The sequence below is a fragment of the Garra rufa genome, chromosome 22 (genome assembly GCF_049309525.1).
Source record: "Garra rufa chromosome 22, GarRuf1.0, whole genome shotgun sequence".
NCBI classification, from domain to species: Eukaryota; Metazoa; Chordata; class Actinopteri; order Cypriniformes; family Cyprinidae; genus Garra; species Garra rufa.
In genome coordinates this window covers 1146333-1161176 of record NC_133382.1, presented here as the reverse complement: position 1 = coordinate 1161176, position 14844 = coordinate 1146333, and the positions used below count along the sequence as shown (strand labels likewise).

The following is a 14844-nucleotide window of genomic DNA, read 5'->3' as shown; positions in this document are numbered from 1 at the left end:
TTCTGACGGCACCCATTCACTCCACTGGCGATCAAGTGATGGAATGACACATTTCTACAAATTTGATGAAGAAACAAGCTTATCCTAGTCCTGGACAGCCTAAGAGTGAGCACATTGTCAGATTTTTTTTTTTTTTTTTTGGTTAACTGTTTTTATTCCTAAACCTCTGGCACTTAAATATTTAATTTTAATGTTCAAAACAATCAGAAACATGAATTAAAAATTTCCAGTATTTAGTAGCTAGTATTCAGTCTTCCACGTAGACAGTGAGTCGCTGCTGTTTGGGCTCCTGTCCCTTTAAATCTCTTCGGCTTTCTCCGGAGAGCGTCGGCGAGGTTCGCTGTCAAAACCGCTGCTGCAAAGAGGGCAGTGACCGTATTTTGTGCAGATATCTATCATTTCTCGGGTTTAGTGGGAGCTGTGGCATAGTGAAATACATTTTCGGCCGTGAAGCGAAGCAACCTGTGTCTCCACAAATGCAAGCTATTAAATGCGTGGTGGTCGGCGACGGGTAAGTAGTGCTTTTGGAAGCTGATGGAGAGCAGCATCCATTGGAAAAGCCGTGTGGGGTATTGCAATGCAATGCATTCATGTCTAGTTCTGGCCTGTGCAATTGCATTTTATTATTCGCTCAGCGTAATATCCTACATTTGATTCTAAGCGTGTGCATGTGTGCAGAATGCATGTAAAGCGGTATCCGTATAGCTATTGTAATGGTTTACATCACAATGAATGCATTAATAATTGTTTCATGTCTTCGTGAATTATTTTGAATAGCTGAAGCATGCATTGTTTATTGTATGTCAAATGAACGGGATTTGAACAGAACGTGTGATTTTTGTTCACGGTGTCAGGGAGTGTATTTCATGGGGTGTTGTACTACTGACCCGTGCTGAATGGCAAAAGCCTGAAGCAGAAACGCTATGGTTACCACTCCCTCTTACGCGCGCGAATTTGCACGAGAAGTGTGTGGAGCGCGTGCACGTGAGCGAGAGTTTCCCCTGCTGTCTAGAGATGCGGAGTCCGAGTCGTTCTGCGAATCGGTTCCTTTGAAGAACCGGTTCGTTAATGTGATTCGCAATTATTTTACGGCATGGCTACAGATTAATGCAATTATAATTATTTTAAATTATAATTAAATCAAATTCTAAGAAAAAATAAATTACAATTATAGTAATTATTGATAAATACAAATACAAATGTTTTTTTTTCTCACGTCTCTTGACGTGTTAAAAACTATTTCTATCTTAAATTTAGTACAAATGGGGTTATATACATGTGTGGATAATTAATTTTCCATATGTAATGAGCAAATTAATAATATTCACTAGCAGTCAAAAGTTTTTGAACAGTAAGATTTTTAATGTTTTTTTAAAGTCATCTCTTCTGCTCACCAAACCTGCATTTATTTGTTTCAAAGTACAGCAAAAGCAGTAAAAATCTGAAATATTTTTACTATTTAAAATAACTGTTTTCTATTTGAATAAATTTTGAAATGTAATTTATTTTGTGATTTCAAAGTTGAATTTTCAGCATCATTACTCCAGTCTTCAGTGTCACATGATCCTTCAGAAATCATTCTAATATACTGATTTGCTGCTCAAATAACATTTTTATTATTATTATGTTGAAAACAGCTTTTTTCAGTTCAGAAGAACAGCATTTATCTGAAATGGAACTATTTTGTAACATTATAAATGTATTTATCATCATACCTTTTAAAGCATCCTTGTTAAATAAAAATATTCATTTCTATAATTTCTTTGTATGGTATAATGTTACAAAAGCTTTATATTTCAGATAAATGTTGTTCTTCTAAACGTATCAAAGAAAGAAACCTGAAAATGTGTACACAACTGTTTTAAATATTGATAATAATAGTAAATGTTTTTTGAGCAGCAAATCAGCATATTAGAATGATTCCTGAAGGATCATGTGACACTGAAGACTGCAGTAATGATGCTGAAAATTCAGCTTTGCATCACAGAAATAAATTACATTTTAAAATATATTTAAATAGAAATCAGTTATTTTTGAAATAGTAAAAATATTTCAAGATTTTACTGATTTTGCTGTACTTTAAATCAAATAAATGCAGGCTTGGTGAGCAGAAGAGACTTTTTGAAAAACCAAAAATCTTACTGGTCGATTTTTTAGTGATTTTTTAGTGTTTAGATATTGACTGGTAGTGTATCTTTTTAAAACTGAGCTTTAAAAACAGCTTGGGTCAACAAATCAGTCCAACCCAAATGAATGATTCTTATTGGCTAGTGCTCTCTCAGTGTGTGTTTCATTGGTAATGGAAAGTGGTGTGTGTGTGTGTGTGTGTGTGTGTGTGTGTTGCCCTCGGGGTGAGTGTGAATCTGGGACAGGGTCTGTCACTATCTGACATACTAACACTCACATAAAGAGCACACTAGCAGCACTAACTAGTTTTACTTGCTGCAACCTTATTCATCATGTGATATTAGGACCTAGTGCTTTTTTCACCATAATTTCGTCTCCAATCTCCATCTATGAGTTTTATAAATATATAAATGCACAGTAATGCATCTCAGAAATACCCAGCTAAGCTGTCTGCTGTGTGTTTCCTCAGGGCGGTGGGTAAAACCTGTCTCCTGATCAGCTACACCACAAATGCCTTCCCCGGCGAATACATCCCTACTGTGTGAGTATATCGTGTGCATCTGCTAGAAAACATCAAATGGAACAGTTTATTGAACTATTAGACAAAATTATGACTTTTATGGCTCATATAGTCTCTTACTAAAAAGAAGTACTTATTTTATTAAGTATACTTAAGTAAAGTTCAAATATATTTTTAAGTATTTGATGCTGTTTTCTGTCTGATGATTGTGTTAGATTACATGTGGAAGCATCTGTTGTTTCGGTTTCTTCTTCACTTGTGTTTTGGAAATTCTGTTCAGAAGATGTACAGAGCGCCCCTATAACAATGACAATGAAAACAGATTCTCAGAGCACAAATAGAGCTCAAATAGAAGTATAAGTCAAGTATACTTAAATGTCATTTTAAGTGTAATTCTGAGAAGTACAGTACAGACCAAATGTTTGTCCAAACTTTTGGCCTGTACTGTATATTTTTCTGTTTATTAAAGTTTTTACTCTACATTTGTGCAGTTTTCAGTGGGTTAGTGATATTTTTTAAATATATATAAATTAATAAATAAATGTTTTTAAAATGGGTTTTTATACAAAATTCACTTTATAAAAGACCCACCTTTCTAACTTTAATTCATGGGGATAACATGGATAATTTCACATGGTTTAGTGTAAGATTTTTGCCCATCTTTTGGAAAATCCAGTTTTAAAAGTAAAAAAAAACAACTACAAATAACTTTTACCAGTAGGTGGCTGCAGAGCTCCACTATTTGCTATTTGACCACCTGAAAGATATTTTTCACAAGTTTTTTCAGTTGAATTCATATCTACAGTACAGACCAAACGTTTGGACACACCTGAATGAGAAGGTGTACTGTATATAAAGCACATTTCTGAGAAGCACATAAAAAGTAGACTGAAAGTATACTTTCTTATTTTTTAGTCTACTGTTGTGCTGTTGGTATGAAGTGCATGTGACAGCATTGATTTGCATTTCAATCAGACAATTAGTTGAGCGTTCTATAGATCTAATGAACTCTGAACTCTTTATGGGAGATATTCCAAAAATGTGAGCTGGAATGTGTTTCTGAGGAATTGCTTTATGTGTGATAGAGATGAATGAGTGTCCTGGAATGTCTAATGACTCGGAATAGAAGTCAGTGACTAATGACGTATTCTGATGCCTCTTTCAGATTTGACAACTACTCTGCCAATGTGATGGTCGACGGCAAACCAGTCAATCTGGGCTTATGGGACACAGCGGGACAGGAGGATTACGATCGCCTCCGTCCTCTCTCGTACCCGCAGACGGTGTGTGCCTTTAGAGTCCTATTTTCAAATGATAGGCTTCACACATTAGTAGAAAATTATGACCTAAACGCACTTCAAAAATGTGAAAACAACAAAAATTAGAAAATATAAATAGTATTATTTTATTTATTTATTTGGCACAATTTGTATTTGAAATAATAAATAAAATGTATTTGAAAAAAAAGAAAGAAAGAAAGAAAAAGGAAGAAAAAAATATATATATATAGTATTGTTTTTTAAAATAATTAATATTTTACTAAAAAATTACTTTTTGAGTTTTTTGAGTTTTTAGATCATGAAAAACACTCGTACCCGCAGACGGTGTGTGCCTTTAGAGTCTTATTTTTCAAATGATAGTCTTCACATATTAGTAGAAAATTATGACCTAAATGCACTTCAAAAAATGTAAAACAACAAAAATTTGAAAATATAAATAGTATTATTTTATTTTTATTATTATTATTTTTTTTTTTCAAATACAAATTATGCCAAGGAATGATTCTCAGTTTGTTTTTAAGAAAAACTGAAGTTGCATTTTTTTTTTCCCATGGAAAAAAACTAATTTTTAACTGATAAACATTCCTTTGCACAATTTGTATTTGAAAAAGTAAAATAATATAAAATAAAATAAAATAATTTTTTATTGTTTTTTAAAATAATTAATATTTGACTATATTATAAATAAATAAATTATATATATATATATATATATATATTATTTATTTATTTTTATTTTTTTTGGCACAATTTGTATTTGAAATAATAAATAAAATGTATTTGAAAAAAAAGAAAGAAAGAAAGAAAAAGGAAGAAAAAAAAAATATATATATATATATATATATAGTATTGTTTTTTTAAATAATTAATATTTTACTAAAAAATTACTTTTTGAGTTTTTCGATCATGAAAAACACTCGTACCCACAGACGGTGTGTGCCTTTAGAGTCTTATTTTTCAAATGATAGTCTTCACATATTAGTAGAAAATTATGACCTAAATGCACTTCAGAAATGTGAAACAACAAAAATTAGAAAATATAAATAGTATTATTTTATTTATTTTATTTTATTTATTTTTTTATTTTATTTTTTTTTTTCAAATACAAATTATGCCAAGGAATGATTCTCAGTTTGTTTTTAAGAAAAACTGAAGTTACTTTTTTTTTTTCCCATGGAAAAAAACAAATTTTTAACTGATAAACATTCCTTTGCACAATTTGTATTTGAAAAAGTAAAATAATATAAAATAAAATAAAATAATTTTTATTGGTTTTTTTAAATAATTAATATTTGACTATATTATAAATAAATAAATTATATATATATATATATATATATATATATATATTTTTTTTTTTTTTTTTTTTTTTTTTTTGGCACAATTTGTATTTGAAATAATAAATAAAATGTATTTGGAAAAAAAAGAAAGAAAGAAAGAAAAAGGAAGAAAAAAAAAAATATATATATAGTATTGTTTTTTAACATAATTAATATTTTACTAAAAAATTACTTTTTGAGTTTTTAGATCATGAAAAACCCTCGTACCCGCAGACGGTGTGTGCCTTTAGAGTCTTATTTTTCAAATGATAGTCTTCACATATTAGTAGAAAATTATGACCTAAATGCACTTCAAAAATGTGTAAATAACAAAAATTTGAAAATATAAATAGTATTTTTTTTTTTTTTTTTTTTTCAAATACAAATTATGCCAAGGAATGATTCTTAGTTTGTTTTTAAGAAAAACTGAAGTTACTTTTTTTTCCCATGGAAAAAAACAAATTTTTAACTGATATACATTCCTTTGCACAATTTGTATTTGAAAAAGTAAAATAATATAAAATAAAATAAAATTATTTTTTATTGTTTTTTAAAATAATTAATATTTGACTATATTATAAATAAATTATATATACATATATATATATTTTTATTTTATTTATTTTTTTGGCACAATTTGTATTTGAAATAATAAATAAAATGTATTTGAAAAAAAAAGAAAGAAAGAAAGAAAAGGAAGAAAAATATATATGTAGTATTGTTTTTTTAAAATAATTATTATTTTACAAAAAAATTACTTTTTGAGTTTTTCGATCATGAAAAACCCTCGTACCCGCAGACCTTTTGTGTGCCTTTAGAGTCTTATTTTTCAAATGATAGTCTTCACATATTAGTAGAAAATTATGACCTAAATGCACTTCAAAAATGTGTAAATAACAAAAAATATTAAGTACTCAGCCCTGTGTCTGAAAATAATTCTGCTGATTTGCCGAAAAAAACCTGATATCATAGAGTTTAATGATGCTGAGTGCAAAAATATCCCATTGTTATGCCAAAATACTGTTACATAAATACACTGCCGCTCAAAAGTTTAGGATCAGTAAGACTTGTAATGTTTTTAAAGAAGTGTCTTATGCTCATCAAGACATTTATTTAATCAAAAATACAGAACAAAAAACAGTAATGAGTTTTCATCAATTAAGTGTCACATGATCCTTCAGAAATCATTCTAATATTCCGATTTATTATTAGAATTATCAATGAAACAGTTGTGCTATAAATATTTTTTGGAACCTAATTTTTTAAATAAAAGTATTCATTTCTTTAAAAAGAAAAAAGACAGAATAAAAATGTACTGACCCTAATTGTTTTCTTAGTATCGGGTGACATTATTTAGAATAAATATTAGTAATCTGTTGCTGTAATATTTATTAAGCCCAAATAAAGTACCTCAAGAGTCATGAGAATTTTAAGATCCAGTACATATTTTACTATTTCATGGACATTCACCCAAAAATAAATGATTTTATTACAACTCCAAGAAAATAGTTAATAATTAGTATTTATTTGCCCAAATTACCTCCAACAAAATAATATTTTTTCCTTCTGGGTAGGTGTAATTGTTTTCTCTCTCAATTTTTTTATGTATTTTGTCTTTTCTTGTCTTATTTATTCTTGTTGTTTTGAAAAATGTAATGAAAAGCAATGATGCATTTGAAAAATATGCATATACACTGCTGTTCAAAAGTTTTGAGATTTTTATTGTTTTATTATTGTTATTATTATTACAGTTTAAAATAATGATTTTCTATTTGAATATATGTTAAAAAATGTTTTATTCCTGTGATGCAAAGCTGAATTTTTAGCATCTTTGGTGTCACATGATAGTTGAGAAATCATTCTAATATTCTGATTTATTGCTTTTATTATCAATGTTGGAAACAGTTGCGTTGCCAAATATTTTTTTGGAACCTGTGATTCTTTTTTCAAGATTTTTTGATGGACAAAAGAGCAGCATTTATTCAAAATAGAAATCGTTTGTAAAAAATAGTCTTTGCTATCACTTTTGATCAAGTTAACACATCCTTCCTGAATAAAAGCATTCATTTCTTTCAAAAAAGAAAGAATAAAAAAGCATTGACCGCAAACTTTTGAACAGTAATGTATATTGTCAGAATAATTGTAATAATTTTGCTAAAAAAAATTGCTGTTCTTTTTAACCATTTATTGATCAAAGAATCCTGAAAAAAGTCCAAATTAAGTGCGTTTTTGCTTGGAACAAGCTAAATAATCTACCAATGGGGTAAGTAAAAAAATCTTGTTTTCTGTTTGAAATAAAAAAAAATAATTCTTACCCCATTGGCAGATTATTTAGCTTGTTTTAAGCAAAAACTCGCTTCATTTTGACTTGTTTTTTCTGAAAACAAGACAATATTTTTTACTCGTCTAGAAAATCCTTCTTGATTTAATAATTTCAGATATTTTGGCTGGAAACAAGACAAACAAATTTAAGAATTTTTGCAGTGAAACAAGTATTGGATTTCATCCAGCAAATGTGATGCAGTGTGGTGTAATTGGAGTTGCAAATAGCATTAAAACAGCATTTTCCCTCTGTTTTCTCTCCAGGATGTGTTTTTAATATGCTTTTCACTGGTGAGCCCAGCATCCTTTGAGAACGTCCGTGCGAAGGTGGGTGCATCTCATTTTTCAGCAGTTTTTGAATGCACTGCATGCAAATCAAACACCAACACATAGTGATATGGGAGTGTAATATGAGAGTGATTTGTGCTCCAGTGGTACCCCGAGGTGCGGCATCACTGCCCCAACACACCCATCATCCTGGTGGGCACCAAACTGGACCTGCGAGATGATAAGGACACCATCGAGAGGCTGCGGGACAAGAAGCTGTCGCCCATCACCTACCCGCAGGGTCTGGCCATGGCCCGAGAGATCGGTGCGTACTGACGGAAACACAGCTCCGCTCATGCGGTTATTGAGTTGTGCTCTGAGTGAGTGGGACGCTGGTTCTGTTGTCGTTTGCTGGAGTGGGATGCGCACAGAGACGGCCATTGTCTTAGCGCTGGAGGTCCAGCATGAGCCGGAGCGTGGAGGAGGAAACAATAAGCGGCAGCTGAGAGAGAACAGCTTTTTGTGTGAATGTTTCTCAAAGCCTGACAGAAACAGTCAAAAGCTTTTATTTGGGATGCGATTAATCACATTTTTTTAACATTATTTTAAACTGTAATAATTTTTTTGAATATTACTGGGTTTTTTGATCAAGTAAATGCAGTTAATATACAGTGCCTTTAAATGAGTTTTTCCCCACATCAGTTTACACTCCATACACCATAATAATGACAAAGCACAAACCAGATTTGCTAATGTTACACATGCATTAAAACTAAAACACTGAAATAAGTAGATTGCATAAGTATTCATACCCTTAACTCAGTCCATAGTTGAAGCAGCTTTACAGCCTCAAGTCTTTTTGGGTCTGATGTGAGCATCTTTGCACATCTGCATTTGGCAATTATCTGCCATTCTTTGCCTCACCTTTTCAGCTCTCCATCTCTGTCAGCTTGGACATTTTCTAGAGTCCTAGTTGTTCCAGTCGTCTTCCATTATGGAGAATGCTTCTGTCAACCTTCAATGCAGCAGATTTGTTTCTGAACTCTTCTCTAGATCATGGCCTTAACGCAAGTCTGTCACTGAGCTCTACAGGCAGTTATCTTGGGTTTTGCTCTGATCTGCATTTTCAGCTGTTAGACCTTTTCTGAGAGGTGTGTGTCTTTCTAAATCAGACTCATTCAAATGAATTTGCCACAGTTTAACTCCACTCCAAGTGTAGGAACATCTAGAAGCAATATGAATGCTCCTGAGATACATTTCCAGTGTCCCAGAAAAGGGTATGAATACTTATGCAACAGGATCTTTTCAGTTTTTTATTTCTAATGAATTTGCACAAATGTAAAAAAAAAAAATTGCTTTGCCATTATGGAGTAGGGAGTGTAGATTAATGTGGGAAAGAAGTAATTTAAAGCAGTTTAACAAAATGCTGCAACAAAACAAAATGTATGATAAAAAGGAGTATGAATACTTTTGCAAGGCACTGTATATACACTACCAGTCAAAAGTTTGGACACACACTTGACTGTGATTTTCTCAGAATTATGAGAAAAAAGTGAAAATTGTGAGAGAAAATGTCAGAATTGCAAGTTTGTGTCATGCTGCAATTCTGAGAAAAAAAATATATATTTGCAAGAAAAAAATGTGAATTATGTGGGGAAAAAATCTGAATTTTGAGAAAAAAGTTAAGACTTGTAAGAGAAAATGGTAAAAGGATGAGCTTGTATCATGCTATTCATAGAAAAATCTCAATTGCAAGAAAAAGTCACAATTCCGTGAAAAAAAGTCAGAATTGTAAGAAAAAAGTTAGAATTGTAAGAAAAAAAGTTAGAATTGTGAGAGAAAATGTCAGAATTTTTGAGTTAGTATCATGCAATTTCTGAATTGCGAGAAAAAAAGTCAGAATTGTGAGATACAAACTTGCGTCTGCCAGAAAATAATTAGAACTGAGAGTTTGTTTCACATAATTAAAAAAAATTCTGAATTGCGAGAAAAAATCTTTGTATCAATTCTGAGAAAAAAAAATTGAGATAAAAACTTGATTCAGATTTTTGTCAGAATTGTGAGTAATTATAAAATCTAATTTTGAGGGTGAAAAATACTGATATGTTCTCAGAATTGCAATTTTTTTTTTAAATTGTGAGAGAAAAAGTTGCAATTACTTTTAAATGGGCTTCTCATTTGATAATAAGCTCTTCTCATTGCAAGTATTATTTAATTAATCTAAATATTTGTTTCAATGTATCATGCATCCCTTGTGGAGTCTATTTGTACTAAAACACAATGCATTTTTGTAAGAGCATGTTTTGTTGTTTGTGCCGCAGGTGCGGTCAAGTATCTGGAGTGCTCTGCTCTGACTCAGCGCGGTCTAAAGACTGTATTTGACGAGGCCATCCGCGCCGTCCTCTGCCCTCCGCCCGTCAAAAAACGTGGCAAGCGCTGCACCCTCTTCTGAGCCAAGGCCAGCGCGCTTCCCGGCTCCCGGCTCCCGGCTCCCACACCAAACCACCAGATTTTGAATCAGCCTCTCGGAAAATCTCTCGTACTCCTCTCACAGGTTGGGTGACAGCCGTCCATGAAGTTCTAATGCACATTACATGTATATGAAGCATTGGCTAGACGCGTCCAGACGGAGGGAAACCTCGTGTAGATGGCGCCCAGAGACGTAATATTCCATTTCATATCGTTTATATCAGACGTTTTAGTGGTACGGTGTAATCGTGGACATACTGTAAGGAAGTGTTTCTTGGTGTTGTAAAAGAAACCGGAACGTTCTGTTGATTTAGACGGTCTTGTACAAAGCTAACCATTCGCAGTATTAGCGTTGCTGTCAGCGTTAAAGTCAACATCAAATGGAAAAATGACCCCTTTTATATCTGGAATCAGTAAAACAGGATATTCAATGGTTTTAGTCCAGTTTTATACCCAGCTAACAAAAATTAGTTCTAAGAATGTTTTGTTAAGAAAACATTATTTCTAAGTGTTCTCTGAACATTTTTTTTATGTTTTAATTTTTTTAGGTAAAGCAAATGTTAAGGGAACATGCCATTTGATTATTTTGAAAACATTATGAAAATCTGACATTGTTCTTGGTCATGCAAACATTAAGAAAACATTTGATTTGATATTTTTTTTAACATTGTAAAATGTTACTTTTAAATGTTCTGACATTTAAAAAAAAATCAAACATTCAGGGAATGTTACTTTTAAATGTTTAAATGTTCTAGTTTTTAAAACATTTTCAAAATGTTGTTTTTCTTGGTCGTGCAAACATTAAGGAAACATTTTATTAGATTTTTTTTACATCATGAAATGTTACTTTTGAAAGTTCTGACAGTAGTAACATTTAAAAAAAACACACGTTTCAAAAATTCCTTAAATGATACATAACATTTTTGAAATCTTGAAGACATTTCATTTTGCAGACATTCTGGAAACGTTACTTTTGAATGTTCTCTGAATGTTCAAAACATACAGTTTTTGAAACATTTTCAAAACGTTGTTTTTCTTGGCCATGCAAACAATAAGAAAACATTTTATTTGATTTTATTTTTTTTTACATTATGAAATGGTACTTTTTAAACGTTCCAAATGATGACAGTAGTATCATTTTAAAAACGAAATGTTTCAAATAAACCATTCTGGGAACATTACTTTTAAATGTTCTCTGAATGTTCAAAACATCCCGTTTTTGAAACATTTTCAAAATGTTATTTGTCTTGGTCGTGCAAACATTAAGGAAACATTTTATTAGATTTGGGTCACATTATGAAATGTTCTTTTTAAATGTTACAGTAGTAACATTTTTTTTAAAAAGTTACAAATGAAACATTCCTGGAATGATACATCGTAACATTTTTGAAAACATGACGTTTCATTTTGCAGACATTCTGGGAGCGTCGCTTTTGAATGTTCTCTGAAAGTTTATGAAACGTTTTCAAAATGTTTATTTTTTTGTTTTGTTCATGCAAACATTTTATTAGATTTTTTTTTTTCATTATGAAATGTTACTTTTGAATGTTCTCTGAATGTTCAAAACATCCCGTTTTTGAAACATTTTCAAAATGTTATTCTTGGTCATGCAAACATTAAGGAAACATTTTATTAGATTTTTTTTTTTTTACCTAATAAGTGTTTATTTTAAATGTTCTCTAAATGTTCTGACAGCTGCAACACTTAAAAATGAAACATTCCTTGAACGATATATATAACAACATTTTTGAAATCATGAAGGCAACATTTTGATTATTTTTTTAACGTTATAAAATGTTACTTTTGAATGTTCCAAACAACCAGTTTTTAAAACATTTTCAAAACGTTGTTTTTCTTGGTCATTTAAACATTAAGGAAACATTTTATTTGATATATTTTTAACATCATGATGTTCTGACAGTAGTAACATTAAAAAAAATCTAATCAAACACTCCTTGAATGATACATCATAACATTTTTGAAATCATGAAGGGAACATTCCATTTTGCAGACATTTTGGGAACGTTATTTAAAATGTAACATTTAAAATAAAAGTATCAGAAATGTTTGATGAACAATGTTAGCTGGGTACAGATGAAGATTTTTGAAGCAGAAGTTAAAGAGGCTGTGTTTGATTTGACGTTGACTTTAAGGCCAGCTGCATTCATGAAGACTAGATGTTTTCTGCTCCTTGGCTCCTCCGTTCCAAACACTGGAGAAGGAAACTGTGAAATGTGTCTCTACTTTGATGTGGATCTGAACTAATCGACGCGGTCAGTGAATACACTGCTTTTGGATTTTCTTTCTTTTCTAGTTTTCGATGTACAGCTAAAGCACTGATGAAGGGTTTTATGGTACAGCTTCACGATTTCAAATCTGAGCGCTCTGTCTGAACAAATGCCCATCATCCTCATGATCGAGCCGCATGCCGCGAGCAGAAGCCTGAATGTGTCTGCACCTGAAGGACATGCGTGGGCATTTGTTCTGGACCTTTCCCTTGTTGATCGGTGTCTGCATGTGGCGTGAGCGTGCCGTTCGTCCGTGGGTTCGAGTCTCCGTGATCGCAACGGTATCCCACACTTCCTTTCTTTCAGCCAACTTTGTAAATAACTCTTAAAACGGACAAAAAAAGATGATCTTCACAGCTGCCAAAAGACATTTCCATGATGTAAGATAGTATATTTACACAAATGTTTTAGATGAGGAATGCATTCATTAATAAATCTATTCATGTTTTACCCTTACTGCGATTCTCTGCTTTTATTCATCTGAATCAAATACAATAAATCTAATGCATAAGTCTTCTGACGCCGAACAATAGCTTTGTGTGTGGAACAGACCTGTATGGGAGTTGTTTGTGAACTATTTCTTTCATAAGCTCGTTTGCAGTGCTGTCAAAATCAAGATTCGTCAGTTTCTCATCAAGTTCAGTCACAAAAGCACAACAAAAATACTAAAGCTAGCTGGAATAATGCAAGACCGGGAATCAGGGTTATGATTGTTGACTAAAACTAAAACCTAAAATCATTTTTAAAAAAGATGATTTGAAATGAAATAAATATTAACGGGAATTTAAATAAAATAAAAACTTTTTTTGATTTAAAAAAAAAAAAAATACTTAAAAATAATAATTGGAAAAACAACTTATTTTATTTAATATACTTGCCAAGGCATCATTTCTCGTTTTCTCTGACTAAAACTGAGATAAAAATAAAATAAAAATAATTGAAAAAAAGCACACAAAAAAATACAAAAGTAAAAAATTATAAACAAATATATACTAAAAAAAAATCTACTTATTTAATCTATTTCTCCTTTTTCTTTTAGTTTAACTAAAACTGAGATTAAAAAAAATTAAATAAATACAGTTATATAGTATAAATTAATTATAGTAAATAATACAGACATATTTATAAAAAAAACAAATCATTAATTAAAGAAAAATATTGACAAAAGCACAACAAAAATATTAAAGCTAGCTAAAATTAAAAAAATCATATACTAATTTAAAAAAATACTCAAAACCATAATAAAAAATAAATAATAACAGGAATTTAAATTAAAAACAGGAATGACTTAAATAATTGTACAAATATTAAACTTATTTTATTTCATCTAGTTGCCTAGGCATTGTTTCTCATTTTTATTTGGTTTAACTAAAACTGAGATTAAAATGAATAAGAATTATATATATATATGAAAAAAATAATGCATTCATTTAAAAAAAAATGGAATTGACAAAAACACAACAAAATTACTAAAGCTAACTAAAATTAAAATGAAAACAAATTAAAAAAAATTATTTATATATTAATTTTAAAAATATTAATAAAAGCAATATTAGTATATCAATGATATATGTCACTCTGGACCACAAAACCAGTCATAAGGGTCTATTTATGTATTTTTATTTTTATTTTTGAGATTTATACATTATCTGAAAGCTGAATGTACAGTTTGTTAGGATATGACAAGATTTGGCTGATATACAACTATTTGAAAATCTGGAATCGGGGATTCTGAGGAAAATCTCCTTTAAAGTTTTCTCTTTTTCTTTTATGCCAATAATCATTAGGGTATTAAATAAAGATCACGTTCCATGAAGATGTAAATTTCCTATCGTAAAAATATCAAAACTTGCTAAGAACTTCATTTGGACAATTTTAAAGACGATTTTCTCAGTATTTAGATTTTTTTGCATCCTCAGATTTAAATCAAATGCATGCAAACTTGCAATTCTGACTTTTTTCTCAGAATTGTGAAATATAAACTCACAATTGCAAGTTATAAAGTCAGAATTCCAAGATACAAACTCGCAATTCTGTGAACATCTATGCTTTTTCTTACTATGTCCCTACTGTAAATATATCAAAACTTGATTAGTAATATGCATCACTAAAAACTTCATTTGGACAACTTTAAAAGCGATTTTCTCAATATTTAGATGTTTTGCATCCTCAGATTCTAGATTTTCAAATATTGTATTTTGTGGTCCAGGGTCACATATCTCAACCGCAGTGATCTCTACAGGACAGAGATG

The 14844-nt window shown here is 30.7% G+C and overlaps 1 protein-coding gene across 1 annotated transcript; it reads left to right on the top strand.

The window, feature by feature from the left end:
* Window positions 1-332: 332 nt before the first annotated feature.
* Window positions 333-13048, top strand: rac3b (Rac family small GTPase 3b). Its single transcript, XM_073828057.1, has 6 exons — window positions 333-511; window positions 2597-2668; window positions 3813-3930; window positions 7833-7895; window positions 8001-8160; window positions 10157-13048. The coding sequence occupies exons 1-6, from the start codon at window positions 477-479 to the stop codon at window positions 10285-10287; spliced, it is 579 nt and encodes a 192-aa protein (XP_073684158.1). The 5' UTR covers window positions 333-476; the 3' UTR covers window positions 10288-13048.
* The last annotated feature ends 1796 nt before the right edge of the window (window positions 13049-14844 follow it).

What these genes read in the sequence shown, in the direction of transcription:
- rac3b (XM_073828057.1), top strand. Translation starts at nt 477, where the DNA reads ATGCAAGCTATTAAATGCGTGGTGGTCGGCGACGG. An exon ending in TGCGTGGTGGTCGGCGACGG is followed by an intron (nt 512 to 2,596) that starts GTAAGTAGTGCT and finishes GTGTTTCCTCAG; the next exon opens with GGCGGTGGGTAAAACCTGTC. An exon ending in CTCTCTCGTACCCGCAGACG is followed by an intron (nt 3,931 to 7,832) that starts GTGTGTGCCTTT and finishes TTTTCTCTCCAG; the next exon opens with GATGTGTTTTTAATATGCTT.